General features: G+C 47.5%; 1 protein-coding gene across 1 annotated transcript in view; it reads right to left on the bottom strand.

The window, feature by feature from the left end:
- Positions 1–22,323, bottom strand: part of SEMA4A (semaphorin 4A) — a 38,991-nt gene extending 16,668 nt beyond the window's left edge. Inside the window, exons 1-8 of the mRNA XM_056853031.1 lie at positions 22,227–22,323; positions 14,353–14,513; positions 11,843–11,905; positions 9,326–9,424; positions 6,974–7,085; positions 2,755–2,871; positions 2,369–2,508; positions 269–438 (exon numbers count right to left, since the gene is read on the bottom strand). Of these exons, the coding sequence (XP_056709009.1) occupies positions 269–438; positions 2,369–2,508; positions 2,755–2,871; positions 6,974–7,085; positions 9,326–9,424; positions 11,843–11,905; positions 14,353–14,513; positions 22,227–22,323 (959 nt within the window). The remainder of the gene's footprint in view (positions 1–268; positions 439–2,368; positions 2,509–2,754; positions 2,872–6,973; positions 7,086–9,325; positions 9,425–11,842; positions 11,906–14,352; positions 14,514–22,226) is intronic.
- Between the last annotated feature and the right edge of the window lie 501 nt (positions 22,324–22,824).

The raw sequence follows: 22,824 nt of genomic DNA, 5'->3' as shown, positions 1-22,824 counted from the left end.
GGCCCTCTTGGGGTTAGCCCCAGAGACCAAGGACAAACCAAAAAAAAAAATGTGAGGAAGAGCACAAAAGAAAACAGAGCAATGAACGTAGACATAACTAATTATCCTGCTCATAGTGCTATATAATTTGCTTTCAGAGGATGTTTGGCTCAGATCTGGGAGGAGCAAAGAGGAAATCCAAAGGGAATCTTTGGGGCCCCACGGTGGCTCTTGCTAGCCTTATCTACACAAAACAAAACCCGGCACCCCAACCGGTCCCCTGGCTTACCACTGAGAAGCAAAGATGCCGTAGAAAAGAGTACCGCCTCCCTTCTGCGGGACAGCGATAACGTGCTGGATGACGTTGTATGGAAACTCCCCCTTGTGGGAGCAGGAGAGCTGAGCTTTCAGAAAGGTGGTCCATTTCTTCTGCAGCACTTTGTCTCCTCCAACGTCGTTCTGGAGAGGGCAAAGAAGCGAGGATTGGTTACAAGCCGCCTGGCTGCTGCAGGGATGGCTCAGCAGCCAAACACCTGCTGCGCATGTCCAAAATCCACTAACACATGAAGCTGCCTTCTACTGAATCAGACCCTCGGTCCATCAAAGCCAGTATTGTCTACTCAGACCAGTAGCGGCTCTCCGGGGTCTCAGGCAGAGGTCTTTCCCATCACCTACTTGCCTAGTTTCTTTAACTGGAGATGCCGGGGATTGAACCTGGGACCTTCTGCATGCCAAGCAGATGCTCTACCACTCAGCCACAGCCCCTCCCCAAAGATCGGTCTTGGGCCTCTCCGATTAAAAGGGAAGGCTAGAGAATGTCTTGCCCTAAAACTCAAGGCAGCTGCTTCCATGCATGGAATGCAGGTCACAGCCTTCTCCTGTTGTTCTGGAGTTTGGAACTCAGATAGCCTGCCTCCGAACAGGGAGGTTCCATTTAGCTATGGCTAATCATGTCTTCACCTGTACGCATGTAAAGTGCCGTCAAGTCACAGTTGACTTATGGCAACCGGGGCGAGGGGCTTTCAGGGCAAGTGAGAAGCAGAGGTGGTTTGCCAGTGCCTTCCTCTGCAGGATCTTCCTTGGTGCCCCTCCCTTCCAAGTACCGACCCTGATGAGACCAGGCTATGACATACTGCCTTCCCTCCCTGTCTTCTTCACCTATCTTCCATGAATTTGTTCAATTCTATTATTAAAAAATCCATTTCAGTTAGCAGCCAACACCCCATCTTGTGGCAGTGAGTTCCCCAGGACTCTTTCTACTTCTTCAGCTCCTTTATGTTACAAAATCTCCCTTTCAGTTCACTACCCCCCTCCCAAATTAAAAAGCACCAAATAGGTTGCTATGAAGCTCTGAGTCTGCCCTTTCATCCGCCGGACACTCCCCGTGCCCCACAAGCTCTTTCACTGCCCCCCCAAAGGCCTCAGTTGGGAGAAGGGGTTTCATGCTACTCTTCTCCTCCTCCTCTCCTCTCCTGGAAGGGAGTACCCAGAGTCAGAGGACACCCCGCCTCTGCCGACACAGGATTTAAAACCTTGTTTACTCAGGGCCAAACCAGCCATGACGATTAAAGCGTGCTTATTTTTGCGTTCACGTGTGTAAAAAGCGGGAATGCGCCACGAAGATTTGTTAGGCACTCCGGGCATTTGTTAGGGCGCGATGGGACAGCCAAGAAGCTGCTGGAGGTTTTGGTGGGTGGGAGCGTTTTAGACACTACTCTCGCCTCCACCTTTCAGATTCTGGTGGCTGCCAACAGCTGGATCGTGGGGTATCCCTGCCCGGTGATAATGAAAACTCCCCTCTCGCATGAACACATGAAGTTGCCTTCTACTGAATAAGATCCTTGGTCCATCACAGAAGTATTCATGGCTACTAGTCAAAATGGATACTAGTCAGGATGCATACCTATTCTCTCCAGGATCAGAGGAGCATGCCTATTATGGATACAGGCAGGATGGTGCTGCTGCAGTCGTCTTGTTTGTCAGCTTCCTAGAGGTACCTGGTTGGCCACTGTGTGAACAGACTGCTGGACTTGATGGGCCTTGGTCTGATCCAGCACGGCTGTTCTTATGTTCTTACAGTCAGTATTGTCTACTCAGACTGGCAGCAGCTCTTTAGGGTCTCAGGCAGAGGTCTTTCACATCACCTACCTGCCTAGTCCCTTTAACTGGTGATGCCGGGGATTGGACCTGGGATCTTCTGCATGCCAAGCAGAGGCCCTACCACTGAGCCATAGCCCCTTCTCTCAGAAGCCCACCCAAAAGAAAACGAAACAGGCAGCACCAATGACCCTTCCCCTCAGATGACAATCGCTGCCAGGGCCTGGCTAAACGTGAAAAATGAAAATCAAGTGAGTAAACCACGAGCGGCCTTCCTTCTGGCGCCTCTCACCTTGCACACACGAGCCACTCTGGAAACCTTCATTTTGTCGAAGAAGTCGTACTCGCCCGTTTCCGAAAAGAAGAAGTAGACCTTGTCGTCGTCCTCCGGGGGACTTGGGATGTTGAACGAGGCCACGAAAGCCGCATCGGCTAGGAGAGAGCCGCACAAAAACAGACGGTGCAAGGGATGCCCTTTGCCCCGCAGGCCACAACCCCCTTGCCGTACATCCTCAGGGGAACTGCTGGTTGCCTTGGAAATCTATCTAATCTGGGTACCGACATATCGGTTGCCTAGGTGACCAAGCCAGCTGGTGGAATACTGCTGGATGCTAGTCTGGGGCAACTGAGGGGGCTTCCCTTTTCTCGTAACACCCCAGTTCAGACTGCGCGCCTTACCATTCAGCCAGGTAAAGAAGAAATCGGACTTCAGCACTCCTCTGTTGCCCAGGGTGCGGGTGATGATGGGCTCACTGCCTTGGAAGTTGTTCATAGTACCTGTGTAAAGTTCTCCATCTGCGGAGTGGAGGAAGAACAGAAGATTATTCCATACGCTCTAGTTGTCCTTACTTAGCAGGGACAGGGTTGGTTTCCTGACAGCGCTTGCCTTCCAAAGAGACCGCCTGGGGCAACTGAGCCCAAACTACTATGCTGGCCTCGTCTTATTTATTGATTGATTTAGGTTATTTATAGTCCACCTTTCTCTTTGAGACTGAAAGTGGATTACATGCTGTAAATCAAGTAGAATCAACAGGATGGAGTGTCCAACGAGCAGCACAACAGGGTTTGGACTATAGAAGCCAGAAAACAAACACAAGTCTCAAACAGAGCTGAAATAAAGCATGAGCTTTTAAACATGACACGTTAAGTGGTGTAGATTTCACCTAAAAGAAGAAGAGTTGGTTTTTATATGCTAATTTTCTCTACCTTTTAAGGAGAATCAGACCGGCTTACAATCTCCTTCCCTTCCCCTCCCCACAACAGACACCCTATGAGGTAGGCGGGGCTGAGAGAACTGTAAAAGCTGTGACTAGCCCAAGGTCATGCAGCTGGTTTTGTGTGTAGGAGAGGGGAAACAAATCCAGTTCACCAAATTAGCCTCCGCCGCTCATGTGGAGTGGGGAATCAAACCCGGTTCTCCAGAATAGAGTCCACCGCTCTTGCCCACTACACCACGCTGGCTCTCAGTATGAACCGAGAATCAATGTGAATCCTCACTTGGATGTGGAAGAAGTTGGTTTTTACATGCTGATTTTCTCTACCTTTTAAGGAGAATCAGACCGGCTTACAATCACCTTCCCTTCCTCTCCCTGCACCTTCCCTTCCTCTCCCCGCCTTGTGAGGTAGGTGGGGCTGAGAGAGCTCGAAGAGAACTGTGACTAGCCCCAGGTCACTCAGCTGGCTTCATGTGGAGGAGTGGGGAATTGAACCCCGTTCACCAGATTAGAGTCCACCGCTCCTAGCTATTACACCACGCAAGTCTGAAGCATACTTACAGTGTTCGGTAACAATACAGCGGTGTAGGTCACAGTCCCTATCCCTTCAGCAATGCAACTTTCTGACCATTTCATTACAATACAGTTCTATTTACCTGCCCCAACAACTCATAATAACCACTGTGTGTTGGCAAGTCGTAACCAACTCATGGTGACCCCAAGACCATTTTTTTTTTCAAGGCAAGAGACGAGCAGAGGTGGTTTGCCCTTCCCTTCCTCCACATAGCAGCCCCAGTCCTCCCTGGCGGTGTCCCATCTGAGCACCGACCAGGCCAGCCCTGCCAAGACACGACTTGCCTCCTTCCAATCAGGGTGGCATACCGAGAATTGTGACTCCTGCAGAAACACAGGAGGGCTCCTCCGAAGGCAATTAATTAACACACTCCAACTGCTCCTAATTCCCAGAGATAACTCCTACATTTTTTGGCGCCAGTCCCTATCTGTGCCTCTTGAGGATGAAACGGTAATATTTTTAGTGCGAGTGCTAAAAGCTCTCGTCCTTCTGGGCTCCAGCTCCATCCCTGGGCGATCTAGAAGTAAATCTTGGATCTATAGCCCCAAGTGTCAACATGCACACAACACAAACACACACTGCGGTGCCACGTAGTGTACCAGCCTGCTGTTTCTCACCCACAGCTACAGAAGTGAACATTGTCTCATCTATTTTATTTAGGACATTTTTATCCTGCCTTTCCTCCTAGGAGTGCAGAACTATTAGCTAACTATTGTGGGGCAATCATTATTATTTTAGCTGCTGTCTCTTTTGCAAGAAGCAGCAGCACCCTTCTGGGCGTTTCAATTAGTCGAAAACAGGCTATGGCAGAAGATGAGCACAAAGCAGGTAGAGTCAGACCTTCAACCACACAACCAGCCTACTAACTCGCCTGGAAATTCCTGATGGGCTGCTGTACCGGAGGACCACAAGCAGCCAGGAAAAAGCCGAGCTGAGCAGTGCAGCAGGGCTGCGCAGCCTGGCTCTAGCCAGCAGACAAAACAAGTGGCGACCGGAGACAGGGCTCTTTCAGTGGTGGCCTCTCACCTGTGCCGTGCCCTTCCCCTTGAGACTCGCCTGGCACCTACTGTCATTTAGGGGCCAGGCCAAAACATTTCTTTCTACCCAGGATTTTTAATTGAGGGGTTGATATTTAAAAAAAAACACGATTTTTTTATGAAGCTCGAGATAAACATTTTATGTTGTTTTTGAAATGCTTTGGCTGGATTTTCAATCCTGGGTTTGCTAATTTTTAAGGATTTTATGGTGTTCCATGTTTCCATTGGGGATGTGGAATGGTATAGTATCGCCCGATCTCGTCAGTTCTTGGGAGCTAAGGTGGGTCGGTACTTGGGAGACCCCCAAGGCAGGCTCTGCAGAGGAAGGCCATGGCAAACCACCTCTGCGTAATCACTTGCCTTGAAAACCCCACCAGGTGTTGCTATAAATCAGCTGCAACTTGACGGCACTTCACACACACACACACACACACACACACACACATTTTCATCATTCACAGTGGATAGCCGTGTTAGTCTGTTTGCAGTAGTCAAAAAGGGCAAGAGTCCAGTAGCACCTTAAAGACTAACAAAAATATTTTCTGGTAGGGTATGAGCTTTCGTGAGCCACAGCTCACTTCTTCATCAGTCTTTAAGTAGAGGAACAGTATGTAATACTGTTCCTCTAATAAAGACCGATGGATTCACATTCTAGCTGTATCTGAGGAAGTGAGCTGTGGCTCACGAAAGCTCATACCCTACCAGAAAATATTTTTGTTAGTCTTTAAGGTGCTACTGCCCTTTTTGACATTTTCATCATGTTTTACTTTGTAAGCTGCCTCGAGGCCATTCTCTGGGGAGGCGGCGTAGAAGTTATTCAAACAAACGAATAACCACAATAGTGCTGCCACAGCTACAGGGAGCTGCTTGGCTTGGCCTGCTGCGGGGCCCTTTTAACTTTCCAATCTGTTTTTTTTTAATTAATTTTATTCCAAATTTTACAAACAAACAAACAACATCCATTCACATACATTCTCTTACATGTAGAATAAATCGTCTTTCAGGGAGTTCCTTATCAGATAGTCGCAAAAATCTTACAGGTCATTGATTTCATCTAAATTCGAGTTAAATCCGTTAGCTATAATCCCACTACTTCCCAAGCTATTTCCCCAAACAATGCTAGAACTTAATGCTTAATAATTCGACTGTCTATCAAAGCAATGCTGAATCCAAATAGTTAATGCAGTTCTTCTCACCCAACTTTACTTTGCTTTTATATTCTAAGCTAAATTCACACGTTAGAAAATTATTTTCCAATTTGTTCTTGATGGACGTGGGGCTTGATCAGTGAACCTTCCAGAGAGAAATGGGGTGTTACAGGTACACCCTTATTGTCACCTGGGTATTTTATTCAGCATCGCTCTAAGCCTTCTGCAGCTGTGCTACCCTGACACATAAGGAAGAATCAAAGTCTTCCCTCCCACCACCACCCTTACTTTCAGTAATGGTATGGGGGGGGGGGTTCTGACTGCTCACAGGTCCTGCTGAAGTGCAGATTTCTGCAATTGGCGCCATCTCAATGTTTGAATTGTGTATTATGATTGTTTTATGGGGCCTGTTTTTCACTGAGCCAGTGTGGCATAGTGGTTAACAGCGGTGGTTTGGAGCAGTGGACTCTGATCTGGAGAACTGGGTTTGAGTCCCCATTCCTCCACATGAGCGGCGGAGGCTAATCTGGTGAACTAGAGTTGTTTCCCCGCTTCTACACGTGAAGCCAGCTGGGTGACCTTGAGCTAGTCACACTCTCTCAGCCTCACCTCCCTCACAGGGTGTCTGTTGTGGGGAGGGGAAGGGAAGGTGATTGTAAGCCGGTTTGAGTCTCCCTGAAGTGGTAGAGAAAGTCAGCATATAAAAAACCAACTCTTCTTCTTCTGGCTGGAATTATTTTAATGTCATTGTATTGCTCTTTATTGTATTTTATTTTATTTTATTTGTGATGTTGATTGTGCTGTGAGCCACCCTGAGCCCAGCTTTGCCGGGGAGGATGGGATATAAGAGCAAAAATAAATAAATAAATAAATAAAGTCACTGCCCCCTTGCTAGATTCCACCTGGGGGGGGGACGACACTCACCAACAACAATGGCAGTATTATCATAGTTAGGATCATAGGGGCAGAGGCCCTTCCCCTTCTGGAAGAGGGGCTGTCCGTTTTCATCAGTAGCCAGGCTGAAATTATCCAGTTTCTTTAAAAAAAAAAAAAGACAGGGAGAGAAATAGGAGAAACAGGGTGAATAGACAGCTATCTGCAAAACCCAAGCTCTTTATTTATACCCCACTTTTCTCCCTAATGGGAAGCTAAAGTGGCTTACAACCTCATTCTTCTCTCTTCCATTTTATCCTCACAACAACCACCACCCTGTAAAGGTAGGTGAGGCTAAGAGGGTCACTGAGTCGGAGAACCAGGTTCGATTCCCCACTCCTCCACATGAGCAGTGCAGGCTAATCTGGTGAACTGGATTTGTTTCCCCACTCCTGCACACGAAGCCAGCTGGGTGACCTTGGGCGAGTCACAGTTCTCTTAGAGCTCTCTCATCCCCACCTACCTCACAGGGTGTCTGTTGTGGGGAGGGGAAGGGAAGGCGATTGTAAGCCGGTTTGATTCTTCCTTAAGTGGTAGAGCAAGTCAGTGTATAAAAACCAACTCTTTTTGTTGTATGTGGAGTTTTGGGTTTGGGAGGGGGAAATGAAGCTCCTGGTTCACAGGGGTTCCCCCAGTAAATTCATAGTGGGTGCAGAGTGTGCCCAAGTAAATTCTGTGGCCACATATGCACAGACACTCAAGGGGAAGACGAAGGAGGAAGATGACAGAGCCACAGGGGCAGAGGAAGGACCTGAAGGGGTTGATGAGTGTTGTGAAGAGAATCAGCTGGAGGAGAGTGAAGAAATGGAAAGCGGCAGGCAGGAAACCCAGCTCCCCTCTCAAGCCTCGCAAGAGTTCACACAAGCTCAAAAGCACTGTCCCACGCTTTCCCGATGTAGGGAGCAGGAAGAGCGAGGGAAACAGAACGTGAATTGAGTTAATCCTGTGTGTTTTGTTTGGGAACATGGTTCGTTATTGCCATGTTATTCCTAGGTGCAACTTTTATAAGGATATTAGACAGAAGCTGATATTAGACAGAAGCTCTTGTGAACCTAAGGGAGTTTGTCTCAGAAGAAGAGGAAATGAAATTTCTGCTGTGGGAATGGGACACTTTTTGTCTTTCCCAAGTCGCTAAATTTTGCTCAGTGGCTATCAAGATTCGTTCGAGAGAGATCTCTAATGATAATGTCAGTACTGGTCACAATTAACTCCAAGTTAAGCCCAAGTGTTGCGATTTGACCAAATGCTGACCGAAATGCTAGGTGAGACTGCTTGATCTGTCAGATTGATTCATGCAGCCATGCCCATCTCTTGACACCCACTGGCGTCAATGGACTCAAAAGGGCATAACTCTGCTTTGGAAGACAACGCAGGCGGCCTTTGTTGAGCTACTCTCTCTCTCAGCCTAGGCAATATGATAACACTGATCTACTTTACAGGACTGATGTAATATGTGCAAAGCTCCACGGACATTCTTATAGCAGTACATAAATGCCAAGTATCTTTATTAAGAAGTCCTTTAATGTATTCATTCGTTTAATTTTTCATCCCACCCTTCTTCCAAGGAGCTCACTCAGTGCACTGTATATGGTTCTCCCACCTGCACACACATTATTATGGTCCACAATGTCCCTGCAAGGTAGGTTAAGCTGAGAGATAGCAACTAGCTCAAGGTCACCTAGTGATTTTTATGGTTTATACTATTATCGCCATATTGTGGGTGGGGAGCTGAGAAAGAGCAGCAATGGGGAGATCTGAACCCCAGGCTTTCTGACACATAGCTCAGTTGCTTAGCCACTGTACTCCATACCCTTATGAGAACTATTCTTCCCCAGGGGCCGGGGTCATTTCCTTATTTGTTATAAGCGAAGTGGCCTTTTGGAGAAGTAATTTTCTAGTGGCACTATGAAACAGCATGCAAGCTAGGAGGCAGATGATGAGCCTATGTGTCACTATCTCAAAGAGGCATTCCCTACTGTGTAAGAAAGGAGAATGCCTCATCTTAGACTATGCCATACGAACTACAGAAGGCACCATTTCAGAAGAGGCATTCCCTCCCAAGTGAGAAAGGAGAATGCCTCATCTTAGACAACGCCATACAAACGACAGCAGGCACCATCTCAGAAGAGGCATTCCCTCCTGGGTGAAAAGGAAGAATGCCTCTTCTTAGACAATGCCACACAAACCACAACAGGCACCATCTCAGAAGAGGCATTCTCTCCTAGGAGACCACAAACACGGAATGCTTTTTACTCAAATGTAACAGCTAAATGAATTAAACATTACATCTGCAGACGATTGACCCATCAAAACTTCCCCCATCTCTCTCTCCCAGACACTTACAACATAGGTACAGGTGGGGCTGAAAGCATACGTCCCACAGGTATAGAGGTGCGTGTTGTTCAACGGCACTAGGACACGGATAAAGTTGAAACAATCTGTCTGTGGAAGAGAAGGATAAAACCAGATTTCAGTTTCTTCCCCAATTTGTATTCCATAAAAAGGTTTCTACTGCGCAGTTATTTATGAGCAAATCTATGTCACAGTAATGCACAAAGTAAGTTTTTTCCCCTTCACTTTAATCCTTCACCATGCAAGTTTGTAAAGGGCTGTGAAATCTGTAAAGGATTAACTCATTCCTGTTACATAATCTGGAATAGACATCCTCAGGATGTCTCCACACCATAAAGTGACTTTGTGCTTCCTGACTGTCCCCATCTACCAGGGCAGTCCCGATTTCCTGGTTCATTGTCCAAAGGAAACAACAGTCTCTGTGTCCCCTTTGAGGCGATTAAAAGGGTTAATTGTTGGGGTCAGCATTCTTCAGGGCTCCTTCCTTCTCCCCAGAGTCTCTGAAGTTAAAATCCTATAAGCTGAACAAGAAGTTATGAGGGAGATCTCTGATCTTCTGATGTGTTTTTGTACACTTTACAAAGCATCCGCCAGAAGAGGAAGGAAGATGTTGCCACAGCATAAGCAGAAAGGAGGGCTTAACCTTTTCCTTCAGCGCTATTTACCAGACAGAGATCCCCTTGAGCTGTTACTGGCTGCAGCAGGAGCGGGGGGGGGGGAAGAGAGAATTTTCTGTATTGGACCTGGGTTGTGTGTGATTTTTAACTCCACCAGGGCTAAAAAGCAATTCAAGGAAAAATGATTTCCATTGGGAAAACAGTATCAGGTAGGAGGGTTTAAACCTCCCTTTCCACAGTGATGTAGTCCCGATCCAAATCCTTCTACTGCAACCTGTATTGTTTTTTGTTTTTTACCATTAGGGTTGCCAACGGCTTGGAGGAAAAACTAAGGTGCATACCCCTTAGCAGAGGCTTTAAAGCAGGGGTGTCTAACTCAATTGTTACGATGGCCTGATATGAAATAAACGTCACTTGGTCAGGCCGGCCATGCCTCGCCAGCCCAGATTGAGAGAGGGGAGGGGTGGCTGCCTTGGCTGGCTCGCGGGCCAGATAAGAGCTCACAAGGGGCCGGATCTGGCCCTCAGGCCTTGAGTTTTCCATCCATTAGAGATGACCTCGCTGCCAGCCCTCACAAATCCAGGACTACCCGTTCCTCTGTTTACCTGATTCTTCCCTCTCCCCTGAGCTTAGCGCGGGTCACGCAAACTTGGTTTCTCTCACAGCCAATTACAAAGCAGTGTGTAAAGAGGTAGGGATTCAAATGCTTTCTGCTTCTTTGGAGCTCTTTCTGAGCAGAAGAAAGGCTTTTAAAAACTGAGGCTTGGATTCCCCCCCGCTTTCAGATTGCTCCGTTTTTTGTTCTTAAACAGTTTTATGTAGCAATTGGGTTTGGAGGGAGGGAATTTTCTCTCACAGAACACTCTACAAAGTAAGCCAATTACAAATCAGCATTTAAAGGGGCGGAGACTTGATTTGAGCTTGGAGACTGCTGGTGCATAGATTCCCAACAGGAAAGTGTGGGTCCAGCAAGCAACAAACCTCAGGTAAAACTCCCATGCATAAACGACCAGAGGGAGAGGAATTAACCCCCTTCTATGCACATCATGGCCCCAGTCAAAACTGGAGCTTCCTGCAGATGCTACTTATGAAGAAAAAACATGCTTGGGGGGACCAATCACAGATATATTCCAACAAAGGGGGCAGATTCATATGGGAGAAGGGAGTTCTTTAGATCCCCTGGACCAGGATGCTTCTAATATTACAGTGTTCAGTTCGCTGGGCTATATTATCCTTTTTCGGTGCATCTGAGAGCTGAGTGATAGGCAGAAAGCCAACATGTACAGCTGCTCCATCTCCCTGCGGAGGAAAGTGGCACCTCCTGAATTGTGTGCATGCCAAGCAGGGATTATTTTATATTAATACCACAGTTCCTTGGGTGTATGTGATGCTGCGGTTGCTTTAATCACTCAGAAGGGGGAGCCATAACTTTGTGTAACTCTGCTTTGGGGGTCACACTGGTTCAAGGAAAGGAAAACCTGTCTGGATTGATAAAACAGTAAGAGAAGTGGAACGATGGTGGTGAATCGGGCCCTTCTTCTGTGAGCAACAGTCCAATATGAAGGACGACTGTCCAGCAGATGAAGGCCAGAACGAAAGGCCTCAGATCTGCAACAATATGGGGTGAATTTCAATTTATTTACATCATTTATATAATAACCCTTTACCCTTTAGCAGAGGCTTTAGGGCAGGGGTGTCAAACTCAATTGTTACGAGGGCCAGATATGAAATAAATGCCACTTGGCCGGGCCGGCCATGCCTCGCCAGCCCAGATTGCAAGTGGTGTGGCTGCCTCAGTGTGTGTGGCTGCCTCAGCTGGCCCACAGGCCAGATAATAGCTCTCGGTTGGCCCCCCATCTTTTTTTGTGTGCACCCCTCCCCCTCAACATACCTCGAGGCTTTTCTGCTTAAAAACACATTCTTCCTTTTTCTCAGGCAAGGCCTTCCATGGTACCTATTACAGAAAATGAAGACAGGAACTTATTACACTTGTACCCCATCCTTCCGCTAACAAACTCTGGGCATGAGTCCCTTCCCACTTTTCACCACGCAACCCTGCAAGGTAGACCAGGCTGAGAGCGTGACGGGCTTAAGCACCCAAGAGAGCGTTCTAGCAGGCAGGAGAGGGGGGGAAGGAAGAGATGGGAACCTGGATCTCCCTGGTCCTGCTGTGATACTCTAACCACTGCAGCATACTGACTCTCTTGGGAGAGGACCACCATTATTTATTTATTCATAGCTCAACAATCAGAAACCAAATAAGACTCTTGAGGCAATCCTCACTGCAGAGTAAGGGAAGGGCCGTAGCTCAGTGGTAGAGCATCTGCTTGGCATACAGAAGGTCCCAGGTTCAATCCATGGCATCTCCAGTTAAAGGGACTAGGCAAGTAGGTGATGTGGAAAACCTCTCTGCTTGAGACCCTGAAGAGCCCCTGCCGGTCTGAGGAGACAATACTGACGTTGATGGACCAAGAGTCTGACTCAATATAAGGCAGCTTCATGTGTTCAAGATACAATGCAATAAAAAGCCACCGAGGTGTAGTGGTTAAAGTGTCGGGCTAGGATCTGGAAGAGCCAGACTCGAATCCACATTCTACCCTGGAAGAACATGGGCCAGTCACAATCTCTGCCAGCCTGCCTACCTCACAGGGTGGTAGTGGAGATAAAACAGAGGAGAATGATGTAAGCTGCTTTTTGGTCCTCACTGGGAGAAAGGCAGGGTATAAATAAAAATACAGCAAAACATCTGTATTAAATATCTGTTAGGTAATGACAGAAGCCCTGAGCTGGATGGCCCAGGCTAACTCAATCTCACTAGCTCTTGGGTCAGCCTTGGTTAGTACTTGGACGGGAGACCACCAAGGAAGTCCAGGTTCTCTACACAGAGGCAGGCACTGGCAAACCACCTCTGTTCATCTCTTGCCTTGAAAACCCTATGTGGTCGCCATAAGTCGGCTGCGACTTGACGGCACTTTCCGCCACCAATGACAGAAAGCCACAGGAACAATACAGGAAGTATTTCTTAACTCAACAAGTAATTACATTATGGTATTCACTGCCAGTGGGGCCAAACTGCAGGTGACGGAAGGGAAGACACAGGATTGGCTCTTCAGAAAATTTTTCTCTCTCTCCGGTATAGCAATGGGAGGAGGCCCATTAACCAGTGGCAAAGGGCTGGGGAGTTTTGGTGTTGAACCTTTTCGTCCGTGCTCTTCTCCTGATTTCTATCACTTTTCCTCCCCAATTTATATCCTGGGTCCATCCATGCCTGTATTTTTCACCCTGCCAGGGGATGTTCACCTGGAGGTATCCTGTCATCTTTTAGGTGCTGAGATTTTGGTGCAAAGGTTTTTCTGCATGTGTGCATTTGGTTTGTGTAGCTGGTTGTTCTGCGTTCTCAGCAGTATCATTTTTATGAGTTCCTTCTGCTTTTTGGTATTTTTCAATGTGGTTTTATACAGTTTTGTACTGCATCTGCTTTTACATTTATGTCCCAACCAGCAGGGTATTCCCCCTTTGCCCGTGCTTGGGCAGCCCCCATAGCTCTTTACATCAGCTCTGTTTTGCTTCCTCACCGGAAATCCAAGCGTGTAGGAGCTCCCTCCTCTAACCTCTTTAGAAAGGATCATAGAATCACAGAGTTGGAAGGGACTATACAGGCCATCTAGTCCAACCCCCTGCTCAATGCAGGATCAGCCTAGAGCATCCCTGACAAGTGCTTGTCCAGCCTCTGCTTAAAGACTGCCAGTGAGGGGGAGCTCACCACCTCCCTAGGTAGCTGATTCCACTGTTGAACAACTCTTACTGTAAAAAATTTTCCCCCCTAATATCCAGCTGGTACCTTCCTCCCGCAATTTAAACCCATCATTGCGAGTCCTATCCTCTGCTGCCAACAGGAACAGCTCCCAGCCCTCTGGTGACGGCCCTTCAAAAACTTAAAGAGAGCAATCATGTACCCCTTCAACCTCCTCTTCTCCAGACCAAACATTCCCAAGTCCCTCAGCCTTTCCTCATAGGGCTTGATCATCCTCATCGCTCTCCTCTGTTCCCGCTTGATTCTGTCCACATCCTTTTTGAAGTGGGGCCTCCAGCACTGCACACAGTACTCCAGGTGTGGCCTGACCAATGCTTCCAGACCCATGGGGCAATCACTGAAAAGCCCAAACCTAAAACATGGCAGAATGCGCCTTAGATGAAAGGGGTCCTGACAAGAGACCTTTGTGGGAAGAGCAGAACTCCACAGTGGAAGATGCAGGGGGTGGGGGTCAATCCTCCGAGTATGTCATTCCCCACAACCTGGTCATGAAGGGCTTTAAATCATGTGATTCCAGACCTTCCTCTAACACACCACTACATCTCAAATATGCCCAAGTATTCCAGATTCCATTGAGTCGCACTCACCAAACCCTTCAGCTTGACAGGGGAGGAATTTCTGATATCGAGCGAAAGGATGGTGTCTCTGGCTCCCACGTAAAGCGTCTCCCCATCTTCGCTCAGGAGGAAAGTATCGTAGTTCAGAACCCCGTCTTGGCTGAAAGAGGGGATGAACCTATTTGCGTCCCCTGAGTTGGTGGAAAAGAAATAAACAGCACTGTATGAATAATAAAATATTATCAACAATCAGTACAAGGAATAGTAGTAGCAGCAGCATTTTTGGAGGTACAGGTTGAATATTCCTTGTTCGGAAATCCAATATCCAAAATACTCCAAAATCCAAAACTTTTTGAGTGCCCACAATGGGTAATAAAACGGCAAACGTGCAGGCAGGTTGCATCAACACCAGGTTCCCCACGATGCCTCGCATGCACAAAATTATTAAAAATATTGCATAAAATTACCTCCAAGCTATGTGTATAAGAAACATAAATGAATGTCGTGTTTAGACTTGGGTCCCATCCCCCAAAATATCTCATTATGGATATGGAAATATTCCAAAATCCGAAAGAATCCGAAATCCGAAACACTTCTGGTCCCAAGCATTTCGGATAAGGGATGTGTGCGTGTGTTAAGTGCAGTCCAGTTGTTTCTGACTTATGGCGACCCTATGAGTCAATGTCCTCCAAAATGCCCTATCTTTAACTGCCTTGCTCAGGTCTTGCAAACTGAGGGCCGTGGCTTCCTTTATACAGTCCATTCATCCCTTAATGGGTCTTCCTCTTTTCCTGCTGCCTTCCACTTTTCCTAGCATGATGGTCAAATACTCAACCGGTGTTTGACTGACCACGGTTGGAACGCTGCACCAGTGGGCCTTGGGCCTTATCCAGCAGGGCTCTTCTGATATTCACTTCAAGCACCCCACCGCCAGCCACCCTGAGGTTACTTACGGTGCTCTCCTAAGCACAGTCACACCCGTCTAAGCTCACGCAAATCAAAGGGTATAACTCTGCTTAGGTGGGAGCTGGTAATGAGGAAACCAGGCTGCGGGGGTGGGGGGAAGAGACAAAAATGGAAGTGAGCCTCTTCTGATCCTCTGAGCAGGAAACAAACGCAAGGAGGATGAAGAGAAAATTAGATCATGGACAAAAATTCTTAAATGGCTTAATCGCTCAGCCCAGGGAAGGAAATGGAGCTTGATTAAAATGCACGCTTTCAGACTTGACAGCCCCTTTTAAAGGGACGTATCCGGGATAAGATCCATCTCCTGTAATTAACACGTTGCCTCCTGCGATCAAGGAAGCCATTTGATAAGTCAGCCCAAATGTTCTTTTTGTCTTTCCACCGCTGAATAAAAGCATTCCTTAGTGGAATTCAGAAGCACATGCTTTGTTTCAGGGTGAGGGGCACAGGCCCAGAACAAGGGACGCTTCCACAATTGTCCTCATCTGATCTTCTTCTCTGTATTTTGGGGCTCCAAAGTGCCTGGCCTTGATGCCAAAGAAGGACCAAGGCATCAGGAATCCTCGAATGCTCCAGGTGTTGCTTCTGAATCTTCGACAAAGTGACATGCATGTGCGCTTTCTCACATCTTTCAGTTTGTATTATTAATGCGCACATGTTCACTGATCAAACACTGCAAACAAAAGCAACTGTGATGTATGTGACTGTACATCGGAATTCTTTTTGTCTGATGTTTTAGTCATGTTCCAGAGCATGCAACCTTGTAGAAACATTTCACAGCGGAAGTATTTTGGTGCAATCTACACATGATCGAATAAACCAGCTTTTTTTGCTGAGTTTTATCAATGCTCTCATGTGTAGCAGAAACACAGAGGAGTGGGGGGGGGGAGATACAAAGGAATGAAAGGAACTGAAAGTTATGGCAAACTGGACAGGCTCTAATTCCAGATTTAACTTTAGAAATTATCATAGGTAAGGTAGAGTTGCGGTCAAATTATGAGATGACAAGAGTCACTTGAAAAGACAGTCTTGCTAGGAAATGTTGAGGGCAGCAGGGAAAGAGGAAGACCCAACAAGAGATGGATTGACTCAATAAAGGAAGCCACAGCCCTCAGTTTGCAAGATCTGGGCAAGGCTGTCAAAGATAGGACATTTTGGAGGACATAAGCCGAGGCAGCTAAATGGAACCTCCAGGTTCAGAGGCAGCATACCTCTGAATACCAAGGGAAACAGCAGGGGAAGGCTGTTGAATCCATGACCCCTTTGTGGGATTTCTGAAGGCAGAACGCTGAACCAGATGGACCTTTTAGTCCATCTGAGTGACAATTCCTGCCTTTCTAAAGTAGAAATGATCGCACAGAAGACTTGGGAGAAAGAATCAATGGACAGCTGAACTGCTTGGAGAGGTGGCAGCTGGTGTTTGTTTTCTGTATGTCAGCAGATGCTGGAATAATTACCGCCGGAAGACGCGGCTTTTACTATGTTGAGTCTATTTTGGGTTGACAAAAAAAATGGCAGCTCCCCTCCCCAGCCACCCATGAGCTCAGCTTTGCCTGGTGTGGTTTAATGGTTGCAACACTAGGCTCAAGATCTCTGCGGTGCTGCAACGAAAAAGAGGGTTGGCAGAGGGGAAAATAGATCTCGGCATACAAGCACGCTGAGCTGCATGGAGACCAAGTCCTATGAGGAAAGGCTGAAGGAGCTGGGTATGTTTAGCCTAGAGAGGAGAAGACGGAGGGGTGATATGACAACCATCTTCAAGTACTTGAAGGGCAGTCATACAGAGGATGGTGCCGAGTTGTTTTCTGTTGCCCCAGAAGGTCGGACCAGAACCAATGGGTTGAAATTAAATCAAAAGAGTTTCTGTCTAGAAATTAGGAAGAATTTTCTAACAGTTAGAGCGGTTCCTCAGTGGAGCAGGCTTCCTTGGGAGGTGGTGAGGTCTCCTTCCCTGGAGGTTTTTAAGCAGAGGCAGGATGGCCATCTGTCAGCAATGCTGATTCTATGACCTTAGGCAGATCATGAGATGGAGGGCATCTTGGCTATCTTCTGGGCATGGAGTAGGGGTCACTGGGTGTGTGTGTGTGGGAGGTACAGTGAGGGGAAAAAGTATTTGATCCCCTGCTAAATTTGCCCGTTTGCCCTCTGACGAAGAAATGACCAGTCCATAATTTTAATGGTAGGTTTATTGTAGCTGTGAGAGACAGAATAACAACAGGAAAACCCCCAGAAACCCAGAAGACAAAAGTCAGAGATTGATGTGCATTATAATGAGTGAAATAAGTATTTGATCCCCTATCAACCAGCCAGATTAGAGTTAGGGTTCTGCTGTCAACAGAAGCAATCAATCCATCAGATTCCAAACTAGCCACCATGACCAAGACCAAAGAGCTGTCCAAGGATGTCAGGGACAAGATTGTAGACTTGCACAAGGCTGGACTGGGCTACAAGACTATTGCCAAGCAGCTTGGTGAGAAGGTGACAACCCTAACCCTAACTGTCAACCTCCCTCGGTCTGGGGCTCCATACAAGATCTCATCTCGTGGAGTTGATCATGAGAACAGTGATGAAGCAGCCCAGAACTACACGGGGGGAACTTGTCAATGATCTCAGGGCAGCTGGGACCATAGTCACCATGAAAACAGTTGCTAACACACTACGCCATGAAGGACTGAGATCTTGCAGAGCCCGCAAAGTCCCCTTGCTCAAGACAGCACATGTACAGGCCCGTCTGCAGTTTGCCAATGCACATCTGAATGACCCAGAGGAGAACTGGGTGAAAGTGTTGTGGTCAGATGAGACCAAAATCGAGCTCTTTGGCATCAACTCAACTCACCGTGTTTGGAGGAGGAGGAATGCTGCCTACGACCCCAAGAACACCATCCCCACCGTCAAACATGGAGGGGGACATATTGTGCTTTGGGGGTGTTTTTCTGCTAAGGGGACAGGACATCTTCACTGCATCAAAGGGACGATGGACGGGACCATCGTCAAATCTTGGGTGAGCACCTCCTTCCCTCAGCCAGGGCACTGAAAATGGGTCGAGGATGGGTATTCCAGCATGACAATGACCCAAAACACATGGCCAGGGCAACAAAGGAGTGGCTCAAGAAGAAGCACATTAAGGTCCTGGAGTGGCCTAGCCAGTCTCCAGACCTTAATCCCATCAAAAATCTGTGGAGGGAGCTGAAAGTTCGAGTAGCTACACATCAGCCTCGAAATCTTACTGACTTGGAGAGGATCTGCAAAGAGAAGTGGGACAAAATACCTCCTGAGATGTGTGCAAACCTGGTGGCCACCCACAAGAAACATCTGACCTCTGTAATTGCCAACAAGGGTTTTGCCACCAAGTACTAAGTCATCTTTTGCAAAGGAATCAAATACTTATTTCACTCATTATAATGCACATCAATCTCTGACTTTTGTCTTCTGGGTTTCTGGGGTTTCCTATTGTTATTCTGTCTCTCACAGCTACAATAGACCTACCATTAAAATTATGGACTGGTCATTTCTTCGTCAGAGGGCAAACGGGCAAATTCAGCAGGGGATCAAATACTTTTTTCCCTCACTGTAGTTGTGAATTTCCTGCATTGTGCAGGGGGTTGGACTAGATGACCCTGGTGGGCCCTTCCAATTTTATGATTCTATGTCTAAGTTCCTTGCAGCCATAAACTCGTGCTGGGGGGGGGGTCTTAGACCGGCCATTCCTGCTCAGCCCCATCAACAACGCAGGGACATTCATATTGGCCTACCTTACGGGGTTGTTGTAAACCATCCAGTCATCACTTGGTTAAGTAACACAATGGCTAATAAGCCCAGTTACAAATCACAGAATCTCAGAATTGTAGAGCTGGAAGAGGTCATACAGGACATCTAGTCCAACCCCCTGCTCAATGCAGGATCAGCCTAAAGCATCCCTGACAAGTGTTGGTCCAGCCACAGCTTGAAGACTGCCAGAGTGGAGGAGCGCACCACATCCCTAGGCAGCTGATTCCACTGCTGAACTACTCTCACCGTAAAAACTTTTTCTTAATATCCAGCTGGTACCTTTCCACCCATAATTTAAACCCATTATTGCGAGTCCTATCCTCTGCAGCCAACAGGAACAGCTCCCTGCCCTCCTCTAAGTGACAGCCCCTCAAATGCTTAAAGAGAGCAACCATGTCCCCCCTCAACCTCCTCTTCTCCAGACTGAACACTCCCAACTCCTTCAGCCTTTCCTCGTAGGGCTTGGCCTCCAGGCCCCTGATCACCCTCGTCCCTCTCCTCAGCACCCGCAGAAAGGCTCTCGTTTGAATCCTGTCTTTGGCATGAAGTCTCTAAATCCCCTACCCTCCCCCTGCCCACCCCCCAACTGAAACAGACAATAATAATGCAAATCTACTTTACAAAGATTGCTGAGCTAATGCATGTGAAGTGTACTTGAAAGTTACATAAATGCAAAGTATTTTCTTTGCTATCTACAGGACTGATTTCTTGCAATCAGCACACAGAGGGCTTTCCCGGTTTTGATTTTTTTTTAAAAAAAATGCTGGCTCTCCACTCTTCTTACCCCCTAAGAAATGGCCCTTGGCAGGCAGAACCTGACAACTCCAGGACTAAGCTTTGAAGATCCTGGCCTATCAGAGTGGTGCCACAGCAGAACCCAGGAACATCGAGCGTGTGTTATCTGTTTACCCCAGTGCCATACGCTATGGACACTTTACAGAATACAAAAAGAGGCTCCCTGCCCCAAGGAGCTTACAATATCAACTCGGCCATCTATGCCATGGGATTTTTACCTGAGGTTCGTTGCTGGCTGGACCCACACTTTTCTGTTGGGAATCTATGGACCAGCAGTCTCCAAGCTCAAACCAAGTCCCCGCCCCTTTACATGCTGCTTTGTAATTGTCTTACATTGTAGTGCTTACTGTGAGAGAAAATTCCCCCCAAACCCACTTGCCACATTAAAAAAAGCATTTTAAGAACAGCAACATAAAAAAACTGAGCAATCTGAAAGGAAGGGTGGGGAGAAATCCAAGTCTCAGTTTTAAAAAGCTTTTCTTCTGCTCAGAAAGAGCTAGGAGGAAGCAGGAAGTATTTAAATCCTCGCCTCTGGACATGCTGCTTTGTAACTGGCTGTGAGCGAAACCAAGTTTGTGTGCCCTGCACTTTGCCTTAGGTAAGGAGATTTCACCCAGGCTTTGCTCAGGGAAGATGGAAGAGTCGGGTTAACAGAAGAATGGGAAGACCCAGACATTACAAGGGCTGGCAGTGAGGTCATCTCTAATGGACGGAAAACTCATGCATAACTCCAAGAAACAACCGATTCAGACCAGGGGCGAATGTCAGTGAAAGTACCCATGCATAAACGACCTTCAACATTAAGGCGGAGGCAACAGAGAGTGCAGAGATGGTTGGAGGGTATGGCACACGGTCAGTTCAGTACAATGGCAAGCTTCATGCCAAATGCTTCACCGGAATGATGAGTTTTGTTCAAGGAGGTGTTTGAAGGGAGAAAGGCAGCCTCTTGGAAGAATCTTAAAAGAGGGAATTGCAAGCATAAGGGACTAGGGAAGACCAGAGCCTGGGCCCTCCCATTGTTGATTGGACAAAACTCAGTTTTACAGGTCACACGTTGGGTTGGATCCTGCTGAGCACGGGTGCAAGGACCTGGGATTTTTACTGTGTCCCACTCTCCCCAGCAGTCCCTTCAGACTTGACTGGGGTTGCAGGACCTGTGTAGATTAACAGCCATGCGATTCGGGGGTATGGTGAGGACAGTACTAAGGAGGGGGACGGGAGAAAAATGACCCTTCCTGCCTCTTTTCTCAGTGAGGTTCTGCTTGCAGGAAAAGAGGAAAAAAAGAGGTGGGCCATTTCGACCCATTCCCCCTTCTCAAAGCTGCCCTATGACCCACGTGGCTCTTAGTCTGCATGGGTTCCACAACCCCAGGAATCCACTTTCCTGCAGTCAGAAGGGACTGCTGGGGAGGAAGGAATGTGGGAAGAATCCATGAGCATCAGCACCTTCCACGGATGGATCATGGTGTGTGTGTGGTTAAATGCCATCAAGTCGCTTCCAACTCATGGCAACCCTATGAATCGATGTCCTCCAAAATGTCCTATCTTTAACAGTGTTGCTCAGGTCTTGCAAATTAAGGGCTGTGGCTTCCTTTATAGTCAATCCATCTCTTGTTGGTTCATCCTCTTTTTCTGCTGCCTTCAACTTTTCCTAGCATGATTGTCTTTTCCAGTGACTCTTGTCTTCTCATAACGTGACCAAAGTACAACAGTCTCAGTTTAGTCATTTTAGCTTGTAGGGTCAGTTCAGGCTTTGATCTAGAACCCATTGATTTGTTTTTCTGGCGGTCCACGGTATCCATAACACTCTCCTCCAACACCACATTTCAAAGGAATCTACTTTCTTCCTATCAGCTTTCTTCATTGTCCAGCTTTCACACCCATACATAGTAATAGGGAATACAATGGCATGAATTAATTTAATCTTGGTGGCCAGTGACACATCCTTACACTTAAGAATCTTTTCTAGCTCCTTCATGGCTGCCCTTCCCATTCTCAATCTCCTTCTGATTTCTTGGCTGCAGTCTCCCTTTTGGTTGATGATGGAGCCAAGGAATAGAAAGCATCATGGCATCTGTCGGCAAATGTGTAAGCAGGAGTGTCTAAGGGTGTGTGGGGATATATGTCCCCCAGAGCAACTGCCACAGGTCTAGCTGCATGCTACAGTGCAGGATAATTTTCAGCCTATCTGTGCAGCCATGAGGAACAGAAACACGCAGTTCTAAGGACACCAGGGTTCTGCACCCAGTACCAATTTCTGCTGTATCAGCTGGGCCACCAAGGATACCGACAGCCCATTACGTATCCCACCCTGCCCATTCTGTATCTCATTTCCCCCATTCACCACAGTCTCTGTGCATCGTTGGGTTACTTACCACTCCGGACGGTCACCCTTGGTGTCAGATCTGCAGCCAGGTCAGCAGTGAGTACGAGAAGGCACCACAAAAGGTAGGAAGGCTGGACAGGCCTCATGGTTGGTACTTGGTGGACGGTAGCTGGGAACTTCCCAGAAAGGCCAAGGGGCCTGTGGGGGCTAACTTGGTAGCTGTAAAAAGAAAAAGGGAGAAGGGCACAGAAGGGGAAGCTGCCCGTTAAGATAAAGCTTGCTTTGCAATGTAGAGCTGTCTGGGACGGAAGGGGGACGGGAGATTTGAAGATGCACTGGACCAATAAGCCGTTCCTGTGGTTTCAGTGTTACTAGCACTAACTGCTGTGGTTCGTCTAACAAAACAGGAAGAGACAAGAGAGTTCAAAGCAAAACTCTCAGTCTGTAGGTTGTGGCTTCCCAAGGATGCCCACAAGAGACATCAACCGGGGAAAGGATTGGGGGGGGGGGGAGATTCACTGCTGGTGCAAGGCAAAGACCAACTCAAGTCTCTCTACCTTACTTTGTGACTTGAAGAGATAAGGGCCGTGGCCCAGTGGCGGAGCACCTGCCTTGCATGCAGAAAGTCCCAGGTTCAAACCCGGATG

Source organism: Euleptes europaea, chromosome 7 (genome assembly GCF_029931775.1).
Source record: "Euleptes europaea isolate rEulEur1 chromosome 7, rEulEur1.hap1, whole genome shotgun sequence".
Classification (NCBI taxonomy): Eukaryota; Metazoa; Chordata; class Lepidosauria; order Squamata; family Sphaerodactylidae; genus Euleptes; species Euleptes europaea.
The sequence above is the reverse complement of the archived record's forward strand: the minus strand, read 5'-3'. Positions and strand labels throughout refer to the sequence as shown.